Source organism: Lethenteron reissneri, unplaced genomic scaffold (assembly GCF_015708825.2).
Source record: "Lethenteron reissneri isolate LAM-NWPU_2019-01 unplaced genomic scaffold, ASM1570882v1 scaffold_1937, whole genome shotgun sequence".
NCBI lineage: Eukaryota > Metazoa > Chordata > Hyperoartia > Petromyzontiformes > Petromyzontidae > Lethenteron > Lethenteron reissneri.
The window spans coordinates 574,943-600,121 of NW_026891704.1; the positions used below are offsets into that span (position 1 = coordinate 574,943).

The following is a 25,179-nucleotide window of genomic DNA, read 5'->3' on the forward strand; positions in this document are numbered from 1 at the left end:
TGAACATCAGTGGAGGGATGCAGGCAAGGCCGATGAGTCAGATGCCTTCTATGACCTCCTATCACAGGTGCTTGCTAAAGTGGCCCCTCAGGATAGAGTCATCTTGTTGGGTGACTTTAATGCCCGAGTGGGTTATGACACTGACACCTGGGCTGGAGTGATTAGAAGGCATGGGCCAGATCGGCGACTCCACACATCAGAATTATGCAAACTGGGTCCAAGAACGAACTTTGCTGGGCTATATAGTGACGGAACAGCGGATGGGAGCCCATGTCCTTGACACTAGGACCTACTGTGGAGGTGATCTGGCCACTGACCATCGGCTTATTATTTGTAAGATGCACCTGCCATTTTTCTTTTTCGGTGATGGGCGTCCATCTAGGACCCCATTCACACCCACGGTGGCCTGGTCTCAGCTTGCTAATGAAGGTTGCAAGCGAGAATTTCAACATCGTTTGGAGCTAAGGTTGGCATCGCACCCTCCTCCTGATTTCGAGGGGAAATGGGCGAGGTTTGGAACTGTGGCTCATGCAGCTGCGATGGCTGCTTTGTATAAACGGTAAATACCTCCCCAGAGACCGTGGCTGAAGGAGGTATTCCGGCTGGCTGAGAAGAAGGGACAGGCCCAATCCCACCATTGACAGTAACCCACATCGTTGAATGAGGAGGCTTTCCGCAGCCCTCACTTGTAGGTACGGAAAGCCTTGCGGTGCCTTAAGGATGAGTGATGGTCGCGGGTTCCTGAGAATATAGAATTTGCCTTCGTAGCCCGCGATCACAAATCAGTTTATTTTCATCGAAAAGTAACTTGCAGCACCACACCTATTGCCATGTTTAAGGGAAATAAAGGTGATCCCATGTTCAACCCCCAGGAACTGGTTTGCAGGTTTGCTGAGCATTTAAGACATGGCTTTTCCTCACAGATGCCATATTGTTTGCCCATCTTCTACAACAGATGTGTCGGGAATTTCAACAGGACCTACATCTTTGCTTGATTGACCTGGTCAAGTGAAGAACAGGTCTGTCGGAAAGACAACGTCTGAATGAACAAGTCTGTCGGGAAGACAGCGTCTGAATGACGCTGTCTTCCCGACAGACCAGTTCTTCACCTGAGGACGGCTGCTTGCGTTGTGGCCGAAACGTCGTGAGAATTATTTTATTACGTAAATTTTTTATTATATTATTAATTCCCTTCTACGTGACTTTACCGAAAGAACCAAGAAGATGAATCCGCTGGTTCAGCAGCTCCACTGCTGGATTATTTCTTCCGCCCGAGAACGACCGCTTGTGTTGCGATGGAAACGTCGTGATATATTATATTTTATTTTTCTACCTACGTGACTTTACCGAAATAACCAAAGAGTATGTGTACAAGAAGATGTTTTGACAGCCCATCAGCCGCTGGGTGGGGGGGAGGGCATTGACATTGGGTCCACATCACCTTCGCGTAATTTGATGCTGCGTTGGCTGCTGCCTATGCGCGGGACCAAATGCAATGCCCTCGCCGCGCGTGAGCGATAGGGGTGGTGGGGGCTTTCAGTGTAATTTGCGAATGCAATCGATTGTAAATCCTAGTGCATGTAGGCGACGAGGCGACGTCGTGGTGTCAATAAAAACACGAGGGGTCTCGGTGGGGCGCGCAGAGCCTCGGAGCCATTCAAAGTTCACGGCTGGAGCCAGGTGAGATCCCATTGAGATCGGTTCCGCATTTCGTCTGTCGCTAATCGTCATCATGGTCCATCCATTGCTGGATGGAGATCGATGTGAGCATGGTGGTGTCTTTGCTGTGCGTGTGTTCTCTAAATCCACGTGTTCATCTCTCTATTCTCTAAGTGTAATCGCCATCATGGTCTATTCACTGCTGGGTGGAGATCGATGCGATTTTGATGAAGCTATTGATGATGATTGTTAGTGAGGTCGCAGCTGCTGCTGATAAATAAAAAAAAGTATTAAAATCATTTCACAATCTCAGCTTGTAACACGCCGCACGGCATTCGATTGCTCTCTCAGAGAGAGACAGAGAAAGACAAAGAGACAAAGACACACAAAGAGAGAGAGAGAGAGACAGAGAGAGACACACACAGAGAGAGAGACACAGAGAGAGACACACAGAGAGAGAGACACAGAGAGAGACACACAGAGAGAAACACACAGAGAGAGACACAGAGACAGAGACGAAGCGACTCAGCAGGTACAAGCAGGAACCACAGACAGGCAGTGATCCGGTGCTCCCAACAGATGTCCCAAGCTCTGCGGTCCCCTCTATGTATCACGATGTGCGTGAGGCTATTAAGGCGTCTAACGCGTGGGAGGAAATGGGAGTGCCCGGATAAAAAATTAACCCGTAAAAACAAAGTTTTTCACTATAAATCCTTTATATGCGTGGCATCGGTTTTATTTTTTTATTCATCTGTTTTTCTTGAGTAAGAGTTTCATTTTTATAGTGTGTTGACACACATCCAGAATAATTTTCTGTGTTTAGGAAAAATATATGATTGTGTTAGTGAAATTTTTTTTTTCCTAAAAAGTGTAAAATTTTGGAAAAAAATTTTCACGAAAATTAATTGTCACGCACAACGAGTCTGTGTGGAAAATGTCAGCTCGATTGGATCACGGGAAGTGGGTTAAAAAACGACCTAAAGATTTGCACGGTCGTAAGCAAGCCAGCAAGCACGCAAGCAAGCAAGCGAACTTAATATAAAGGATTAAAAAAAAAAACCCAATCAGCGTGCGAGGGGGCAACACTCGATCCCGTACAGATGGAACAGATTGAGATTCGTCCACAGACTCTGCTGTACCACTTCCCCCTGGTAGAGCCAGGGGGTCACGGCTCATCACCGACACCCACCCACGGATAGAAGGGAGTTTCACAACGTCATCTGTGTGTGATCCACCAACCATCGCGCCATCCACACCGCGAGAATACAACAGGGGTGCCGATGCTGATGCTGCTGCTGATCTTGCTACTGAATATGATGCTGATTTTGGTACTGATTATGATGCTGATTTTGCTGATCTTGCTACTGATTATGATGCTGATCTTGCTACTGATTATGATGCTGATCTTGCTACTGATGATGATGATGATGCCGATTTTGCCGCCGAGATCGCTGCTGAGATTGCTGCTACTTCTGGGATTGCTGATGTTGATGCCGATGATGATGCGGATTTTGCTGCTGGATGCCGATGTTACTGCAGCTGCAGCTGCTGCTGCTACTTCTGAGATTGCCGATGATGTCGACGACGCTGCTGATGTGCCAATCAAACCCCCCCCCCCCCAGCCACATCTCTAAGCGTCGCGTGTTCTTTGCTGCTCCCCGCAGGAGGGCGCCATGAGGGCCGTGCTCACCATGACCGTCACCTTTCTGGCCACGATGAACTCGCTCTTCCAGAGGTACCACTAAGACAGCGGCCGATGACCCCCCCCCCTACCCCCGCGTAGCCTCAACCAGACCGAGCGCTGTGAGCGAGCAGCAGGCAGCAGCAGCAGGCAGCAGCAGCAGCAGGCAGCAGCAGCAGCAGACAGCAGGCAGTAGGCAGCAGCAGCAGGCAGCAGCAGCAGCAGACAGCAGGCAGTAGGCAGCAGCAGGCAGGAGCAGCAGGCAGCAGCAGCAGCAGGCAGCAGCAGCAGGCAGCAGCAGCAGGAGCAGCAGGCAGCAGCAGCAGGCAGCAGCAGGCAGGAGCAGCAGGCAGCAGCAGCAGCAGGCAGTAGCAGCAGCAGCAGCAGGCAGTAGCAGCAGCAGGCAGCAGGAGCAGCAGGCAGCAGCAGCAGGCAGCAGCAGCAGGCAGCAGCAGCAGGCAGTAGCAGCAGCAGGCAGCAGCAGCAGGCAGTAGCAGGCAGCAGGAGCAGCAGGCAGCAGCAGCAGGCAGTAGCAGCAGCAGGCAGCAGCAGCAGGCAGTAGCAGCAGGCAGCAGCAGGCAGCAGGCAGTAGCAGGCAGCAGCAGCAGGCAGTAGCAGGCAGCAGCAGGCAGTAGCAGGCAGCAGCAGCAGGCAGCAGCAGGCAGCAGCAGCAGGCAGCAGCAGCAGGCAGCAGCAGCAGGCAGCACCTGGTGCTGCTGTTGGCACACGAGCAGCAGGCAGCAGCAGGCAGCAGCAGCAGGCAGCAGCAGCAGGCAGCAGCAGCAGGCAGCACCTGGTGCTGCTGTTGGCACACGAGCGGGGGGGTCGGTGATCAGCACCACGTGGGTAAGGGGTGACGAACCCGCCTATGACCCGAGTTCGATTCTCGCTCACGGCCAACACCGGGGACGATTATTTAAACCGCTCGTGGTCGACTCAGGCCTCTAATGAGGACCTGGATGTGTAAACATCGCCACTAGGGGAGACAAAGGCGGTCGGGCGTGGTGCTGGCCACCCACACTCCCTCGTGTGTCGTGACAGTCTTCATTAGGTGCTCGCTAACAGCACTTGCCCCGACAGTCTGTTCAGGCTACAGGGGGATCTTTGTCTTTGCCTTTCTGATTGGATGCGATTGTAGAATGCCTTTTTAAAGGGCTTCTCTCAGCTCTAAGTGGGCAATACACCCCCGATTATGATTATTTACTTTAGTTAAGAGTTCCCTCCCATCTTCTTGCTGTATTTGCCTCTGTTTGCCGTTCTCTGTGTGCTCTGTGTGCGATGTCCCTCTGTGTGTGATGTCTGTGTGTGATGTCTGTGTGTGATGTCTGTGTGCGATGTCCCTCTGTGTGTGATGTCTGTGTGTGATGTCTGTGTATGATGTCCCTCTGTGTGTGATGTCTGTGTGTGATGTCTGTGTATGATGTCCCTCTGTGTGTGATGTCTGTGTGTGATGTCTGTGTATGATGTCCCTCTGTGTGTGATGTCTGTGTGTGATGTCTGTGTGCGATGTCCCTCTTGTGTGTTCCCTCGCTGTGTGGTTTATGCCATTTTCACCTGAGGACGAGCGCTTGTGTTGCATTCGAAACGTCGTGATCTATTTTAATTATATTTTATTTTATTTCTACATACGTGACTTTACTGAAAGAACCAATGAGTATACAGTGAGGGAAAAAAGTATTTGATCCTCTGCTGATTTTGTACGTTTGCCCACTGACAAAGAAATGATCAGTCTATAATTTTAATGGAAGGTTTATTTGAACATTGAGAGACTGAATAACAGCAACAATAATCCAGACAAACGCATGTCAAAAATGTTATAAATTGATTTGCATTTTAATGAGGGAAATAAGTATTTGACCCCCTCTCAATCAGAAAGATTTCTGGCTCCCAGGTGTCTTTTATACAGGTAACGAGCTGAGATTAGGAGCACACTCTTAAAGGGAGTGCTCCTATTCTCAGCTTGTTACCTGTATAAAAGACACCTGTTCACAGAAGCAATCAATCAATAAGATTCCAAACTCTCAACCATGGCCAAGACCAAAGAGCTCTCCAAGGATGTCAGGGACAAGATTGTAGACCTACACAAGGCTGGAATGTGACGTCACATTTCTCAACCCCCAGTTCTACCTGAAGACGGAAGCTTGTGTTGCCTCCGAAACGTCGTGATTTTTATTTTATTTTTATTTTACTTTTATTAATACAATTTTTTTTAACCTACGTGACTTTACCGACAAAACCTAAGAATATGAATCCTTGCAGTCACGAAAGCTTCAAATCTAGAATTTCACTTCGTGTTGATGGAGCGCCTTCGCACCACGCCCACAGATCTCGCTTTGGGCGACATCGGCAGAGAGGAGCTCGCGATGGGGACCGCAGTAGCGAGAGAGGCGGTCCCGTAGGTCGATTCGGGCCGAACGTTGTTGTTGTCTCCCCCCCCATCCATCCCCTCCTGCCCACAGTATGACTCAGGCTCAACCCACGGAGAACGCCACCGGATACGAATACTACGATTATATAGAGGACGGCGACCCCGTCGTCATTGCGACCCTAAATAAGAAAAACTTCCAATTCGTCCAGCAGCTGATTGACCAGAAGGACCACATCAAGGAGACCCGACCGCCCAATAACGGTGAGCTTCGAAAACCCTCCCCCCCCCTCCACCACCACCACTGCGAGACGTCTGGTGGATGTGGAAGAGCGAGTGGGGTGGCGGGGTTGGGTCCCTCCGAGTGTGCTCGGACAAATGGTCTGCACACGTTGACTAAATAAAAATAAAAATTCACGCATCTCTCTTCGTGCAAGGGAGTCAAATTGGAGGATCTAAAAACACAAAACTCGCGTTTGGTTGCGATGTTATTGACGTTCTGAGCAGGGGCGGTTTCTTCATTAGGGCGATTGGGCGACGCACCACCAATGTCATTCAACCACAGTCACGCTAGCCGTCACTGCAGCCTCTGGATATAGTCCAATCAGCGTCATGTCACGTTCTGTGGAGTACCGCCTCTTTTTGGGCGATTTCACTCCGGCTGAGAATCGCCCCAAGTGGCCCCATAGACTTACATTCAAAGATGTTTTTTTTCGAACGGGGGCGCTCCAATGCATTCTCTATGGCTCCGGGAGGGCAAGCCCCAACGTGCTTACGTCATCATACGTGCTTACGTCATCATACGTAAGCACGTTTCATCCAACAATATAATTTATCGCTACCGAGTGGAATCTTTAATAAAATAAACTTGAGTGGTTTGTTTTAATAGTGAGTATAGAAACAAACAAGATGTATTGTAAGAGTCACTTTATTTTTCATTAATATAATATTAAAGAAGTGAAGTTGCCTTTACATGCTTAAGCTGTTAATTTATTCATTGCATGGGTGGACCTTAATCATCCAGACATTTGCCCCCCCTGAGAGATTTTGCAGGAGCCGCCACTGGTTCTGAGTAACGTCCCTTCGTAGTGGCACAAGATATGGGCAAGGAATGTGACCATTCTCAGACTCATACTCTTAGGTTTTTCGGTAAAGTCACGTAGGTAAAAAAGAATAGAAATTAAAATAGAAATAAAATAATAAATCACGACGTTTCGGAGGCAACACAAGTCTCCGTCATCAGGTGGGACCGTCACAGCCAGATTTACTGTCTCAAGTGAGTAAATGTAGCTGTGACGGTCCCACCTGATGACGGAGACTTGTGCTGCCTCCGAAACATCGTGATTTATTATTTAATTTCTATTATTATTTCTATTATTTTTTATTTTTTACCTACGTGACTTTACCGAAAAACCTAAGAGTATGAATCCTTACAGTCACGAAAGCTTCAAATCTAGAATCCATTCTCAGACTCTTCTCTCGCACCTCCACTCCTCCCCGTCCCTTCCCCGATAGCCCTTTCGTGATCCCCAAGTACGCAACTATCGCAGACACTCATTCCCCTATACCCTGTAGCGTGTGTCTATAATGGGGCCTTAAATAAAATAAAAACACAAAATATTAAAACACAATTTCTTTATGATAATTGTTTTTTTACCCTTCTATCTGTTTGCATAGACCGCAATACCAGCAGTCATAATACAATAATGTATGCACTGTCCTTGAAGTTGATTGGTCCACACCCGAGACAGCTTTCCTTAGAGCCTAGTCTCACATGGGTTGGACCAGATGACGCCAAAAGGCGCACAATTTCTTTACTTGCATAGTCAAGTAATTGCATTTTTTCATTTGCCAAACAGCTGGAAAACACGACAAATCGCTCACGTGAAACACCCAGTCGTTAATAAAAAAAATTAAGGCAGTATAGTATTGTAGTAATAGAGCAAGTGCAGAATCACTGAACCGGACGATAGCTTAAAATCTTCTTGGTTCTTTCGGTAAAGTCACGTAGAAGGGAAATAATAAAATAATAAAAATAAAACATTTCTAACAGCCACACATTCACAAATTTCCCTTTTATATATTAGGAATGAACATTGCCCCAAACTTAGCACTATTAAATATATATTTTACCAGGTAAAGCATACCGAGCTATGTAGCTCTTTTTCAGAAACGACCTGCCCACAAATGATAGCCCAACGAATTGGCTCATCACGTGGCCATATTGACAGCCAGACAATCTAAAACGCGTGATGTTGTTTCGTAAATGTGGAGACAAAAAGCGGAAGCCCCGGAGAAAAATCCACGCGACCACAGGGAGAGAGATTACATGGAAGCTCCAAATATACAGCAGCAGCAGGCGTCGGGGTTGCGATCGAACCCACGACCTCCTGTAGACCAGGCGAGGTGGTTAACATCTCGACAGGGTGCTTCAATTGTTTAACACTTCTGAGAATTTGCATCAATACCACGAGAAATGTGCCTCCGGGCTCTGGAGACCAACTGCAGAAGATTCCAGCCACGTGTTGACAATGATGTCGAACAAGTGGAGATTGACTTTTGGAAGCTATTAACAGACATTTGTTATCATGTTACAGTGTATTATCCGTTCTTTCCCATTAACAACGATAGTCCCCTTCGTCCCATATAAGTGTTAACACTTTTTTGAAGTGCTCTGTATTAGCGATGCAATGAGGAGTGGTGGTGCAGTGGTTAGCGCACCGCACTACAAACTTGATGACCCGAGTTCCGTTCCCGCTCACGACCCTAATAGCAGTGGAATTATGAGAACAGCTCCTGGGGCTCCCCTAAGTCGACTCGGCCTCATCCGAGTACCTGGTGCAGTGTGTCACTACAATCATCAGCAGTAGGGGTCTGTGTCAATACAGACGTACCTCCTTCACGCGCTCAGGATGCGTTTATAGTTGTATGTTGAACTTCTTTCGCACCGTAAGTAGCCAACCGTGCTAATAGATTACACTGGTCAACAAAAAAAAACATTTTTTTCTGGCCTGGACTTTTGCAGCTGTTTTAGACTAATTTCAGGGTGCTGATTCCAAATCTGATCTCAGATTTGCTCTATCACATCATTTTTATGCTATCGGCATACCCCATTTTCATTGATTTTACCCGAAATTAACTCTGTCACTTATGATTGCAAGTTGTTGCGAGTCAGTGACTGCTTTAGTGTTAAAATATGGTGCTGTATTTTTAGGATAGTGTGTTTATAATATAATTTTATGTAGATATCCAAATTTATTTAATATTTTTCTTCTGCAGTTTTTATTGAAAATGCAATATTTTAATCTCAAAAACCTGATGTGATAGACAAAAACTGATGCCAGATTTGGAATCAGCACCCCAAAATTACCTTTAAACCGTTGGAATACCTTATTCCAGAAAAAGTCTGTTGACCAGTGTTATGCTCCAGATGATGCTGCTACTGCGGCTGTCTTTGTTGCTACTACTGCTGCTGTGTTTGCTACTGCTGCTGCCCATGGGGATTCTGCTGTTGCTGATGATGATGTTTGTCTTTTAGGCCATGTCGTCAATGTCAATATCAGCATCTTCATCAGCAGCATCGGGCCCATAGACGAGACCAACATGGTGAGTGATGGCCGAGTTCCTAACGGAGGTCCTAACAACGCGCTGAGTGACGCGAGTAGCCGGGCAGCACAACAGTCGACTTGCATCGTCCGGGGCTCGCTCAACACGGCCGTGTCTCACACACAGAGACCCGACACTCCGACTACAAACTAACGTAGAGGCTCAGAGATACATAGACTCGCAGACATACTCATAGGAGGTAGGTATGTATGTAGAACTTATTTCTCACCATACGTAGCCAACCGTGCTAAATGGAAATACAGAGACTCAGCGATTCATAGAGACTGGGTGAAACGTGGAGTAAGCTTTGCCCAAATCCTAGCCTGCCGGCTTAAAAACTTAATGACTAAAGTAACAGAGACTCAGACTCCAAGACACATAAACTTGCAGAAAAGTGGGCTAAGTGTTTCCCGATCCTGGCTAGCTGTCTCAACAAACTTAAGAAACTAACAAGCGGTAGCGTATTTGCTGCTTGTTGCAAGGGCTCACAATTGCAGTCCACAGCCACACTGCTGGTTAATACACAGTGGCTAGGAGATGTCAAATACCTCGCCTGGTATACAGGAGGTCGTGGGTTCGATCCCTTTTTAAATAATAAAGCGTGTTTTCACACACACTCAAGTGAGTTAAAGCAGCCGACACGCCGCGGCTGCGTATATAATTTCTGAAACATTTTAAAAAATACACGGGGGAAAGGTGGTAAGGGCTACAACTCATTGCCAAAAGGGAAGGAGGGGGGGGGTCTAATTGTGCTGCTCTATACAATAAAATACAAACATCGCTCATCTTGGCGGTAAGGGTCGAGATGAAAACAGAATATATGCATACTCTTAGTTTTTTCGGTAAAGTCACGTAGGTTAAAAATGAAATTAAAATGAATACAAATAAAATAATAATAAAATAATCACGACGTTTCGGAGGCAACACAAGTCTCCGTCATCAGGTGGGACCGTCACAGCCAGATTTGCTGTATCAAGTGAGCAAATGTGGCTGTGACGGTCCCACCTGATGACGGAGACTTGTGTTGCCTCCGAAACGTCGTGATTATTTTATTATTTTATTTTTTATTAATTTTAATTTCATTTTTTACCTACGTGACTTTACCGAAAAAACTAAGAGTATGAATCCTTGCAGTCACGAAAGCTTCATATCTAGAAAGAATATATGCAGCATCAGGGCATTCCATGCGCTCGTGATTGCGCATACCTTTCAACCCCTTATCGGTGCCTTACCTTATTACAGACCAATTCAGACCTTACTGGGTCACCCCGTGCCCCTTATAAACCCCAACGTTCATCCTACAAAATCCCATCACAAGGGAGAAACACAATTAGACAACGATTATGTTTTGCCCATATTGAAACGGTTGTACGCCGTATAGACCTGAAAACTCAATTCCCCTGTACAAGAATACGAGGTAAAACCATATGGGTTGACAGCGATGTGTGCCTAAGGCAAAGAACGTACGAGCACACGCCCACAACTATCGAGGCAATGTGGGGGGCCATTGAAAAGTTACCGGTGACAACCACACCCAAATTTTCATCACCGCCTCTCTCGATAAATTGAAGGGGAGATGGATCAGGGGTAGTGGTTGATGCCGCAGCTGCCGTGTCTACCCTTTGGCCTGAAGATCAGTTCTGTGGACTTTTCTTGATTGAGCGTTGGGGTTATTACAAGTGGCCCACTTCTGAATGTGGCCGATTCCTTCGGCAGTTGATGCATAATTAGATTCTGGAACAATTAAATAGGTGTGGATTGCGAATTTAACGAGTATATCTCCAATCTAGATTTGAAGTTTTCGTGACTGCAGGGATCCATACTCTTTGGTTATTTCGGTAAAGTCACGTAGTTATAAAATAAAATCAATGAAATCACGACGTTTCGGGCGCAACACAAGCGTCCGTCATCAGGTGGGACAACCACAGCAGGAAACAATTGCCCACTTCAGCAATTGTTTTTTGTTGTGGTTGTCCCACCTGATGAAACATCGTGATTTAATTTATTTTATTTTATACCTACGTGACTTTACCGAAAGAACCAAAGAGTATGGTACATTTCCAGTGGTAACCAATTTTAGGTCGACGGCAAAGATGATAAAGCTTGCAGGGCCAAGCTAGCAGCACTCCAGCAGCAGATATGCTAAACCCCCAACTGCTACGTGGTGCCATGTGGCTAGGCGATATGTTAACTACCTCGCATGGTGATACAGGTGGTCGTGGGTTAAATCCCGACCCTGACAATGCCTGTGTATTTGGAGTTTGTGGTGTCTCTCTCCCTGTGATCGCATGGATTTTTCTCCAGGTCGTCCGGGTTTTTTTCCCTCTACATTTAGAATCACCATCACGTGCTTAAGAGTATATGGCAGCCGTGTACCAACTTGCACCAGCAGTACACCTGAAGGTCCCCTGCAGCACCCCAGCAGTACACCAGAGATGCACAAAGCAGGGCACCAGCAGTACACAACTTGCACACGTGCAGTGCTCCAGCCAGGTCACCTTAACAGGGCACCACTAGCACAGCAGCAGTCCACGCAGCCGCAGTGCAGCCGGAGCGCTATCAGCGGTGCGCCAGCAGCAATCCAATGGGGCCCAAGCAATACACCGGCAGACAGAGGTCACAACCGGGTACCCGATACCCGTACCCTACCCGATACCCGGCTACCCGTTCCCGGCCGGGTACGGGTACCCGTTTGCGACCCTGGTGCGGCCGGGTACGGGTAGGCCGTGAGTCACTGGAGAGTAACTGTTTGTCACTCATTTCCCAACGTCTTGTCTCTTCTCACAATTCAAGTTCCTAGAATCAACCCACCCGCGCCTGCAACATGGCTTCGTCCCAGAGGTCACAATCGGGTACGGCCGAGTACGGGTACCCGTTTGCGACCCTGGTACGGCCGGGTACGGGGAAGGAATCAAAATCCGTTTGCGACCTCTGCCGGCAGAGCACCGACCGAATGTGTAGTGCAGTGACTTCGGAGACGATAATTATGGAGGCGCCTTCTTTTATGAACACGCACGATCTCGACTACACACACTCGTCACTCGCTAGCCTATGACACAACACGAGCCGTCAGGCATCGACGGCTCTAGCCGAGACAGTGGACAGACTATCCAGCAGCGCAATGTCGAGCGAGACGACACCAACGACGAGACGATCCAATCCCAAATCGGCAGCCTCGACCTCCCGGCCCCTTTAATGCTACCAGCGCGGCCTGGCTCCGCCCTGGCCACGCCTCCCTTCTCGAACCCACCAGCCGCTTCCAGGAGCTTCCAAATGGGCCCCTCCATGACCCTTGTCACAGTTCCTCCATTCTGCTGACACACACACCGTGTATACTGTCAACCCCACCCCACCCCTCCAGGAATTCCGAGTGGATCTCATATTGTGGCAGCATTGGAACGACAATCGACTCGAGTTCAAACCAAAACAAAATTTCACCACCATAGACCTGGACAACAGCATCAGCAAGTTCATCTGGATCCCCGACCTCAACTTTGTCAACGAGAAGAAGGCCCTCGTGCACGACACCGTTTCCCCCAACAGCATGCTGCGCATTTGGGAGAATGGAAATGTACTCTACTCCATGAGGTTGTTCCTCTATCCTACAGCTACAACTCAGAGCTATGAATGGCCTGATAGTGAAGGGTTTGTACCGTTTGCCTTTTGGCGTTCACTGGTCCGTCACTGGTGAGGCTTGGCCACGAAGGATGTCTCGGGTGTAGGCCAATCAGTTTCAAAAGAATATGCCAAATATTATCAGAGCATCTTTGGTTGCATGTTCACCACAATTATGTGTGGTTAATGCGGACTTGATTCCTTACAAATAAAAAAAGGTATCTATTTGGTAGTTTATTGCTAGAAAGGGTGAAACATTCTTTTTCAAGATTTTATTTCAGCATCTTTTTTTCCCCCCGGTCATCTAGAAAAACGAAACTATAATCTTCTATACCACTCACCCAGAACGAGGGCATTCACATACTAACAGCTTTTAACATTTCTAAAAATGTCCTCGCGGCGTTCAGTTCATGGCTCGGGGTACTTTGAATAAAATAATAATGAAACACTGGGCACTGGAACAAGTGTCCCGGACATGGCGATAACTAAACCCGCGAGAGGTAATGGTTTGCTGTAATACAATTGTCGAGGATATTCCATCCATTCTCACACACTCGCGCTGCACAAACAACACGCAAACCTTCCGCACCGACACACACGCACATGGGGAATACACCGAAGAAGAGTCGGAAATCAGGGGTCACCAACGCCACGCACATACGCGGCACGCTTGGGTAAGGAATAGAGATTGTGGGTGCGAATACTGACGTGCACGACACGCAAGCCGATTGGCGAGTGGATGACCGATCAGATTGATGTGGAGAAACGGATCGTAGAAAGAGTGGGAAATTAGAGAAAGGCAATTGGTGGAGAAGGGCAGAGAAGTTTAAGAGAAGGGACTGTGAAAAGGGAACGAGGTTGGTTTGATGACGAGGTGTTGCTGGGGTGTTCGAGCGGTGACAACAAAAGAAAGTTGAAGTACACCAGTCCAAGTCTCCTCTTCACAAATGAAGGTCACTATGAGATCTCTTTTACCAGTGGCAAAATATAGTAGTAGGTTTTTACCCTTTTAAACTGGTACAAAACTGACACCTTTATACAAGGCATCATGTTTGCAATAACCACAACACAAGTAGTCAAAAATGCAAACAAAAAGAAGCAACTCTGATAATGATAATAATATGCACTGTCCTTGAAGTTGATTAGTCCACACCCGAGACGGCTTTCTTTAGAGCCTAGTCCCCATTGGTGTTGGACCAGATGACACCAGAAGGCGTACAACTCAATGGGGACTAGGCTCTAAAGAAAGCCGTCTCGGGTGTGGACCAATCAACTTCAAGGACAGTGCAAATTATTATCATTATCAGAGTTGCTTCTTTTAGTTTGCATTTTTGACTACTTGTGTTGTGGTTATTGCAAACATGATGCCTTGTATAAAGGTGTCAGTTTTGTACCAGTTTAAAAGGGTAAATGAAGGTCAATTACGAAGATCTGAACCCTGAGGAGGATTTGTATCATTCTGTTCATCCAGGATATCACTGACCCTCAGCTGCCCCATGAACCTGCACGATTTCCCGATGGACACGCAGGTGTGCCCTCTCTACATCTCCAGCGGTGAGTTCAATAACGATCATTGGCGCAGCATGCTATCGGGTGAGCTACTTGGTGTGCGATTGGGCGATGTATTTGTAATGCGAGCAAGGATTGAGGGGGGGCGGAGTCTGGGTCACGTGGGGAGTGGGTGGAGTTAGGGTCACGTGGGAGAGAGGATTTAGGGGGAGAACCGGAAGGGGAAAAGGGGGTGGAGACGGAGTGAAACAGGAGGAGGCCACGCTGGGCAGGACGGAGAGAGTGGCGAGGTCGCCACGCGGTGGAAGACGTCGACACCGTCAGCCATCGGTGTCAGACGCAGAGAGCTAGCAGCTGTGGGAGGCTAGTTGTATACGGGGCAGCAGTGAAGCTAGAGAGCGGAGCAGCGTTGTGGCTGCAAGGTGGAGCAGCAGGGAGACTGCATATTGGAGCAGCAGGGAGACTGCATATCGGAGCAGCAGGGAGACTGCCTAACGGAGCAGCAGGGAGACTGCCTAACGGAGCAGCAGGGAGACTGCATATCGGAGCAGTCGAGTGGCTGTGGAGAGATCGTCGGGAGGGACGCGGGCCTGAGTGAGGACGCCGTGGTAACGAGATTCAACGAACCCAATAAAGGACAACGGAGATCGACATCTGAGAGAGAGTCCTTTATTACATATTGGGTGATCTACCTGGTGTGCTATTGGGTGATCTAACGGATAAGCTATCGATGTGCGCTATCATGTGCACTACAAGTGTCGTCTTGACTTGAAGTTTTCGTGACTGCAGGGATCCATACTCTTTGGTTCTTTCGGTAAAGTCACGTAGCTATAAAATAAAATAAATTAAATCACAGTGAATTTATTTTATTTTATAGCGACGTACGTGACTTTACCGAAAGAACCAAAGAGTATGTCGTCTTGACATTCAGAAATTTCCATTTGGAGGATATCACACGTTTATAAAAACTCAATTTGGTCATAACATCTTCACTTACTAGAAGTGGTAGTTACCCACACGTTACCATGCCACACGCAGAGTGCCGTTGGAGAGTGGGGGTTGTGGGGGTAGAGAGTTTGAGCAGCTTGTACTGTTGTGTCAACTGCCGCACTGGGAGACTGAACGGAACCGACGACCCATGCATGTGATCCGTGTCCTCCCTGCGCTCTGTCCTGAAGGTGCATACACACAGAAGGACCTGGTGTTCATGTGGGATGAGGATAGGCCGATGGTGCACGATCCCTCCATCAGCCTGCCCCAGTACAGCTTCACGAACGTCACCTTGTCGCACTCCGAGCGGCATCTCCGGACAGGTCAGCGCCTATCACGTGCAGAGTTAAGCCCTTGGCTCTGGATTGTCTATCACTAATCTCATAGGTTTCTAATGGCCAAGCCAAAGACACTGGGACATCACTGCTGATATTCAGGGGGTCAAGCCCTGGGTTGGTTTAAAAAAGCACCATTTCAACCACACTAGGCCCGCAATGCAGAGATGCTAGGTTCAAGCTCTCGTTCTGTCTCGTTAACCATTGTCATTCTATCAAGGCCCAATGAGCTATATAAGTTTCGATTTAAAGCTTTCGTGACTGCAGGGATTCATCTTCTTGGTTCTTTCGGTAAAGTCACGTAGAAGGGAAATAATAAAATAATAAAATTTAAACATAATAAAATACAATTCTCACGACGTTTCGGCCACAACGCAAGCAGCCGTCCTCAGGTGAAGAACAGGTCTGTCGGAAAGACGCTGTTTTATTTTTATTATTTTATTGTTTCCCTTTTACGTGACTTCACCGAAAGAACCAAGAAGGAGCTATGTAAGCTTTTGTTTTTTCACAAGCGGCCTGGCCACAAATGGTAGCTCAACGAAGTGGCTTATCGCGTGGACATTTATAGCGGCCATATACTCTAAAACGCATGTTGCTTCTAAAATGTGGAGAGAAAAGCCACAGGACCCAGAGAAAACTCCATGCAACCATGGGGAGAGGCATGCAAACTCCAAATATGTAGGCGTCAGGGTCAGGATTGAACCCCTGCCCTCCTGTATACCAAATGAGGTAGTGAACCTCATCTCGCAACTGTGGCGCCCCAGTGGGTTCATCATGGCCATGTCAAAGAGCTTAGGCCAGTACTACCCTGCCCGGGGTCTTCATGTCTCTGGAAGGAGGATCACAATAGCCGTGTCTTAGTCACTAATTATAAGTTGCGAGCGGCAAATAAAATATAATACAAATTACAAGAGCAGTGCAAGGGCCCAAGAGTGAGTGGCTGTAAAAGAGGGCCACATGGGATCACACATTTTCTATAGGGGAGGGACGGGATGGAGTGGAGGGGCGAAGGGAATCGGGAATAAAGAAGAGGCGATAAAGAGGGGGACGTAGGGAGGTTGAGGGGGATTTCTTAAATGTACTGGTGCAGTGTTGAGTCTATGGTGCAATAATTCCAGTGGTCGGGGTGCATCTGCTTCTTTCTGCTGGGGGGACCACAGGAAACTTCTCAATGCTGAAGGCGAACTTCACGCTGCGCCGTCTCATGGGCTTCTACCTCACGCAGACGTACATCCCCAGTACCCTGCTGGTCCTCCTCTCCTGGATCTCCTTCTGGATCAACCCTGACGCGGCGCCGGCCCGTGTCGCCCTGGGCATCACCACCGTCCTCACCCTCACCACCCAGAGCAGCGGGGCACGGTCCTCGCTGCCCAAGGTGAACTGAGGGACGGCGGTAGTGCAGTGGTTGGCACTGGTTAATGCGCCGTGCTACGAACCTGGTGACCCAAGCGGCACACGTAAATGTAATGACAATGTATAAACATGCGCGATGTTGCTCCTCTTTGAGGAGGAGGCCGCAACGTGGACAGAGCTACCACGTCAACAGTACGTCGGAGGCAGCACTGAGGCGCCTGTAGTGGCGGCGATGCAACGGTAGGGGTCGCCACTTGCCCAGCATGGAGGCAGTCGAAATTCCGGATCCACGGACGGTCGGGCCGCACCCGATTTCGCCCAGGGACGTCGACAACACCCCAGGCCAGCGGTGGGTGCTGGCAGTGCACGGGCTGCACGCCGGCAGGCAGTGAGAAGCATCCGGGCAGCCAGAGTGATCTTGACTCAAAGTCCCGGAGGCCGAGGTCAGCCACTCAGTGCGGCCAAGAAGATAATAAAATAAAGTGAATAGAATATGAAAGCGAAGTAGCTAAAGACAGTGGCTAAGGGCATACAGAAGATAAAGAGAATGGACTGAATAACTAAGCTCGATGGGAAGGAGGAGACGTGACGCTGGAGATGTCGTACGGCAGCCAGCTCGCGCGGCGCCATTTTGTTCCTTACTTTACATAATAACTAGAACACGTGGCCGGCGCCAGGAACCCACGAGGTTGGCGCCAGCAAATCCACCACCAGCCAGCCTGGGTTCATTCCATGCCACTGGATTTTGGTGAGCGAGCAGATGAATAAATCCATGCGCATGCATCTACGATGATGATGCTCATGATGATGATGACGATGAAAACGTGCATAAACTACCAGCTTTTCTGATGCCAATTGGCAGGTCGTTATGCCGATGACAACGCAGCAGGGGCACCACCAAATACAATCGGTCGGATCAATTAACCCGACGCCCGCCCACCACTGTCTTGCAGTTGTCGTACGTCAACGCGATGGACATCTGGATGGCTACGTGCCTCATCTTCGTCTTCTCGTCTTTGCTCGAGTTCGCTGCGGTCAACGTGATGTCCAGACAAGCCAGGAGCCTCTCGTCCGCCAATCGGAGCAGTGGCAAGGTTGAGGTATTGAGGAAACATATTACTAATCAATTATATAATTACAATAACTCCCCCGTCCACCGCCGCTGATTTCTGTACCTGATGGGTTCAGTGATGACGTCATCTTGCTCTATTTAAGACCGGAAGCAGGTGAATGGCTTCGTTATTCTGGCAAATCGCCCGATGATGCTGGATGTAATTACCAGCGAAACGGCGTAGTAAAATTGTAAATGTTGTGGATTTACTCTCCCACACACCAGTGGGTTGAAGTAGTAACGAATTGGCGCGTTTTGTTTACGTGACAAATCCCTGATTGCTAATTGGCCGTGTCGGGTGGTGGAGGGTCCAGACACATTTATACTTGCGCGATCTAACCCGGAAACCTTGATTATGGACACCACACGGTGCCCACGTCCACACATCTCCTCTCTCTCGGCCTTCTCCATCTCCCATTCGGGGTGGCGAGACACACGGCTCAGCCGTGGTGCGTTCTCCACTTCAAGACGTTTGTGGTTCCATCTGATGAGCCATGAGGCGCTTTGTCACGAATGTCCAGCAGCGGATGGAGTATGCAGCCTTCTTGTTTGATGATTGCGTGCCGTAGGGAAATTTCGTTCTACGCGGAAATCCGATTTCGTTCATCGAAAAGTGTCCACAATTTGTCAATTGAGTGAACGCGAAATTTCCTCCAGCAAACGTTCGTAAAATCGAGGGATTCTCAACGTGGTATGATACACGTCGCAGTGTTAACCAGGGTGGCTGGCCGGTTTCAAACTGGCCACCATCCCACTGGTGTGACACACTGCCGGCCTTCGTAGGTGCTGCTGCTGCTGCATACTCGCGAACAGAACCTTCCCCGACGGTATGTGGAGGCTACATGGGGGATCTTCTTGGTTCTTTCGGTAAAGTAACGTACAAGGAAATAATAAAATAATACAAATAAAACATAATAAAATATTATTGTTTTATTTTTATTATTTGGTTCACGTAGAAGGGAAATAAGAAGGGAAATAATAAAATAATAAAATAAAACATTTTTTATATTATTAAATATTATTATGTTTTAAATAAGAAGGGAAATAATAAAATAATAAAAGTAAAACATAATAAAATATTATTTAATATTATCATGTTTTATTGTTATTATTTTATTATTTCCCTTCTACGTGAACCAAGAAGATCCCCCATGTAGCCTCCACATACCGTCGGGGAAGGTTCTAATAAAATATTATTATGTTTGATTTTTATTATTTTATTATTTCCCTTCTACGTGACTTTACCGAAAGAACCAAGAAGATGAATCCCTGCAGTCACGAAAGCTTTAAATCGATACATGGGGGATGTTTGCCTTTGTGTGCGTGCGTGCGCAGGCAGCGACGGGGATCCTGTCTGCGATGCACCCGTGGAGTGCGGAGCGAATCGACCGCACTGCTCGGGTGCTCTTCCCCACGCTCTTCCTCCTCTTCAACGTCTTCTACTGGCTCACCTTCTGCGTCTTCAAGTGAAGGCCTCGGCTCTAGAGCCACCCTGGAGCACGGCATCTCTCTTCTTGGCGTCCATCGCTGCTGGGCCGATGCATACCTCATCCGTGCTCTTCGCCACAACACCCTACTCTCTCATCTTCGCTCTCTCTCTCTCGTCTCTCACTACTGGGTGCCGCGGTGGCGAGGAGATGTTCAATACCTGACCAAAAGGCCATAGCCATGGAGTCAACATTGGGGGGGACCAAATCTTCCAGGGGGTGTAGGCCCCCCCCAGAAAAAAATCTCATTTTGAAAACGAATTTTTTGCCATTTCCTGCCTAAAATATAAAAAAATTCACTAACACATAGGATGGATTTTTTTTTTATAATGTCTAATAGTGTATTGTATTACATTGCTCTGTTTTGTTCTTTTTTACCTTTTATTGTGTCATTGTATGTAATGGCAGAGATTAGGGATTAACAAAGCACAACCATAACCGCAATCATATAAACAGAAATCTATTTTATAGCAATATATTGGGGGGGACATTTTGAGCATATTTGAATATTGGGGGGGGGGGGGGATGTGCCCCCCCCCCCATATTTATTATAATTACGTCCTTGCCTGACCTGTGTTGTATATGCTGGGTCTTGAAAAATTAATAAAAAAATTATACAAAATAAATGAAAATGGAAAAATGCTTAAATATCCGCAATTATGCCAATTCATGTAATTATGCACAATTTATGCTAATTAGGGAGGTAATCATATTAAGCTATGCAAATGCATGCGCTTATGCTAATGTGTGCAGTTATGATCATTATGCTTTGCTTCGTTGTCTCGGACTGTCTTATCAATCGGAATGATACAATGAGTTGTATGAAGTTATACAAGTGTGATGTAATTATGCTAAATTAAGCTTGGCTTCGTTGTCTTGGGTTGTATTATAATCAATCGGGATAATCCAATGATTCTTGCTTTAACATTTACTGATTATGTCTTAGTGTGTTTATGTCAGGTCTCCAAATTCACATCTCACCGCAGGATACAGTTCTTATAATTAAGATTATTAAGCATAAACTTAGGAAGGCACCACTCAGACACTTCTGTGTTAAGCAACTTTAATTTCTAAGCAAAAACATAACACTCTAATATGCGAACTCTTATGCTTGGAATTGTCAACACAGTACTCCTGGAGATGTTCTCATTGATCCGTACATTTAACCCTAAATGATTACGTTGTCAAACTGGGTAATCAGAACAATCAATTAATTCCTCGGAGTAACGCGAGCATATACGGCGATAGGAAAACGTCCTTAAACATGCAAGCGACGATATTCATACAAACGGCAATAAAGAAACATATCCCCAAGGCAAAGTATGCGTCAATGAATTCATCGGTAAGATTATGCATTTAACGAATTGTCTTGGAACAATAGTGTGTAAATAATAAATCACGACGTTTCGATCGCAACACAAGCAATCGTCTGTTGCGATCTAAACGTCGTGATTCATTATTTTTCTATCTACGTGACTTTACCGAAAGACGCAAAGAGCATGAATGAATGCGTGAATGAAAATGCAATCAACAAGACCAAACGCGATCGAGCAAATAAAAAACAAATCCACGGACGCAAGTCCCAAGATCTCACAAGTTTTCGTTCGCTGAGCTAAGGACCAGCAGCGTATCCAAAGGGGTTCTCTGTGCGTCTGTTGAGCTCGTTTCGCACCGTACGCACGTGTGAATGAGAACACAGAATGTGTCTCGTAGTCTTTGGGTCTTTCAGTAAAGTCACGTAGATAGAAAAAAGAATAACAATAAAAAAGTAAAAATGAATTTAAAGTGAATAAAAAAAGTAATAAAATTGTCACGACGTTTCGATCGCAACACAAGCAATCATCATCAGGAGACGATTGCTTGTGTTGCGATTGAACCGTCGTGATATTTTTTTCATTCACTTTATTTTAATTTGTATTCTTTTATTGATATTATTTTTTCTGCTATCTACAGTCACTTTACCGAGAGACCCAAAGAATATGAATTCCTGCAGTCACGAAAGCTTTAAGTCAAGACTTCGTTAGTAGTACAGTAGACTCTCGATTTTCTGTGCGAATGATGGGGTGTTGGCTGTGTCGGGTGGTGGCAGGTTTAACGACACATTTATATATTTACGTGCTCTAACCAAAAAAAACCTGCATTGTGGATTATATTTGTCGCAATAGCCTACTACGTGTTAAACTACTTCCTGCCCTCGTTCTTAAAACCGTAACCATCCTCTCCCTTCCCCTTCCTCACCTCGCCCCTCCCTCTGCCTGGCATCACCCTTCCACCCCTCCCCAACACTCAAATCCCCTCCCTATCCCCATCAGCCAATAACTAATGAACCACTTTTAAAGCGCTTTGACAAAAAAGAAAAGCGCCGTATAAAATCCTGGATAAGGTAATTCTCTTTACTCTTGATTAGAAGTCACATAATGTATCATTCACATTGCACGGTCGGGGCTGTGGCACAGTCTGCCTGCGGAATGCACAAGAACGAGGCTCATAGACACGCCATGGTCGAGAAATGAAAAATTAAAGGTGCCGATTAAATTCGTTTCCCTGCCGCCTTGAGTATCGACGCCCCCAGTTGGTGCCGGATTGCTCCGGATCAGACTTGTGGCCCTGCTCGCAATATGCCCGCATGCCCCATCCACACACACAGCACGTGCCTCCATGCGCGTGACGAGGTGTGACAACACAAAGACAAAGGTCCCCCCCGCCCCCGTGTAGCCTCTAACAGGCTGTCGGAGCAAGTGCTGTTAGTGGTGAGTAGCAGCAGCGCCTATGAAAATAGACACAAAGGTCCCCCGTGTAGCCTCTAGCAGGCTGTTGGGGCAAGTGCTGTTAGTGGTGAGTAGCAGCAGCGCCTATGAAAATATACACAAAGGTCCCCCGTGTAGCCTCTAGCAGGCTGTTGGGGCAAGTGCTGTTAGTAGCGAGTAGCAGCAGCAGCAGCGCCTATGAAGGAAGACATAGGCAAAGGTCCCCCGAGTAGCCTCTAACAGGCTGTTGGGGCAAGTGCTGTTAGTGGTGAGTAGCAGCAGCGCCTATGTAAGTAGACACAGACAAAGGTCCCCCGTGTAGCCTCTAGCAGGCTGTTTGGGGCAAGTGCTGTTAGCAGCGAGTAGCAGCAGTGCCTGTTAAGCTAGACACAGGCAAAGGTCCCCCGTATAGCCTCTAACAGGCTGTTGAGGCAAGTGCTGTTAGTAGTGAGTAGCAACAGCGCCTTTGAAGATAGACACAAAGTTCTCCCGTGTAGCCTCTAGCAGGATGTGGAGGCAAGTGCTGTTAGTAGTGAGTAGCAGCAGCGCATTTGAAGGTAGAAACAAAGGTCCCCGGTGTAGCCTCTAGCAGGCTGTAGAGGCAAGTGCTGTTAGCGAGCACCTATGGAGGCTACCGACACTGTGGCACACGATGGGCTGGGTGGCCAGCATCACGCCCGCCCGACCGCCTTTGTCTCCCCCAGTGGCGATGTTCATTATACACCGCTACACCAGGTACTCGTTTTAGGCTGAGTCGATGCAGAGGAGTCCCAGGACCGGTTCAAATAATTGCCACTGATGTTGGCCTTGAGCGGGCATTGAACCCGGATGGCCGGGTTTGGAGCGCGGGCGCTAACCACGACACTGCCGCTCCACACACACGGGGTTTGGTTCGATCCCTGGATCTGGGTGTCTCTCTCAGTCTCAGTCGAGGTGAGGTTCATAATGGCCGTGTCAGACACCCCGAGAAGCCGGGTTCGAGCCCTGGGTCTGGGTGTCTCTCTCAGTCTCAGTCGAGGTGAGGTTCATAATGGCCGTGTCAGACACCCCGAGAAGCCGGGTTCGAGCCCTGGGTCTGGGTGTCTCTCTCAGTATCAGGTGAGGGATGAGGTTCATAATGGCCGTGTCAGACACCCCGAGAAGTCGGGTTTGAGCCCTGGGTCTGGGTGTCTCTCTCAGTATCAGGTGAGGGGTGAGGTTCGTAATGGCCGTGTCAGACACCCCAAGAAGCCGGGTTCGAGCCCTGGGTCCGGGTGTCTCTCTCAGTATCAGGTGAGGGGTGAGGTTCGCAATGGCCGTGTCAGACATCCCGAGAAGCCGGGTTCGAGCCCTGGGTGTGGGTGTCTTTCTCAGTCTCAGGCGAGGTGAGGTTCATAATGGCCGTGTCAGACACCCCGAGAAGTCGGGTTCGAGCCCTGGGTCTGGGTGTCTCTCTCAGTCTCAGGCGAGGGGTGAGGTTCATAATGGCCGTGTCAGACACCCCGAGAAGTCGGGTTCGAGCCCTGGGTCTGGGTGTCTCTCTCAGTCTCAGGCGAGGTGAGGTTCATAATGGCCGTGTCAGACACCCCGAGAAGTCGGGTTCGAGCCCTGGGTCTGGGTGTCTCTCTCAGTCTCAGGCGAGGTGAGGTTCATAATGGCCGTGTCAGACACCCCGAGAAGTCGGGTTCGAGCCCTGGGTCTGGGTGTCTCTCTCAGTCTCAGGCGAGGTGAGGTTCATAATGGCCGTGTCAGACACCCCGAGAAGCCGGGTTCGAGCCCTGGGTCTGGATGCCTCTCTGAGTATCAGGCGAGGTGAGGTTCGTAATGGCCGTGTCAGACACCCCGATAAGCCGGGTTCGAGCCCTGGGTCTGGGTGTCTCTCTCAGTATCAGGTGAGGGGTGAGGTTCGTAATGGCCGTGTCAGACACCCCAAGAAGCCGGGTTCGAGCCCTGGGTCGGGGTGTCTCTCTCAGTCACAGGCGAGGGGTGAGGTTCATAATGGCCGTGTCAGACACCCCGAGAAGCCGGGTTCGAGCCCTGGGTCTGGGTGTCTCTCTCAGTCACAGGCGAGGGGTGAGGTTCATAATGGCAGTGTCAGACACCCCGAGAAGCCGGGTTCGAGCCCTGGGTCTGGGTGTCTCTCTCAGTCTCAGGCGAGGGGTGAGGTTCATAATGGCCGTGTCAGACACCCCGAGAAGCCGGGTTCGAGCCCTGGGTCTGGGTGTCTCTCTCAGTCACAGGCGAGGTGAGGTTCATAATGGCCGTGTCAGACACCCCCAGAAGTCGGGTTCGAGCCCTGGGTCCGGGTGTCTCTCTCAGTCTCAGGTGAGGGGTGAGGTTCGTAATGGCCGTGTCAGACACCCCCAGAAGTCGGGTTCGAGCCCTGGGTCTGGGTGTCTCTCTCAGTCACAGGCGAGGGGTGAGGTTCGTAATGGCCGTGTCAGACACCCCGAGAAGCCGGGTTCGAGCCCTGGGTCTGGGTGTCTCTCTCAGTCTCAGGCGAGGGGTGAGGTTCGTAATGGCCGTGTCAGACACCCCGAGAAGCCAGGTTCGAGCCCTGGGTCTGGGTGTCTCTCTCAGTCTCAGGCGAGGGATGAGGTTCGCAACGGGCGCGTTGAGCTGCGCTGCTGAGTCAGCAACGGTGACAATCCTGGGCTGCAGCCACGCGTCTGGCTGGGTGTCGAGTCCGCTGACTCATCAAGTGTCAGATGTCACGGTACCCCTCTCGCTGGCTCAGGCAGT

The 25,179-nt window shown here is 48.5% G+C and overlaps 1 protein-coding gene across 1 annotated transcript; it reads left to right on the forward strand.

Moving 5' to 3' along the window:
* The first annotated feature begins 1,654 nt into the window (after nt 1-1,654).
* Nucleotides 1,655-20,209, forward strand: LOC133339621 (glycine receptor subunit alphaZ1-like). Its single transcript, XM_061547752.1, has 10 exons — nt 1,655-1,680; nt 3,324-3,394; nt 5,800-5,969; nt 9,244-9,311; nt 12,673-12,899; nt 14,398-14,480; nt 15,614-15,748; nt 16,921-17,135; nt 18,067-18,213; nt 19,560-20,209. Exons 2-10 carry the CDS (start codon nt 3,333-3,335, stop codon nt 19,692-19,694), a joined length of 1,242 nt encoding a protein of 413 aa, XP_061403736.1. The 5' UTR covers nt 1,655-1,680; nt 3,324-3,332; the 3' UTR covers nt 19,695-20,209.
* Nucleotides 20,210-25,179: the final 4,970 nt, after the last annotated feature.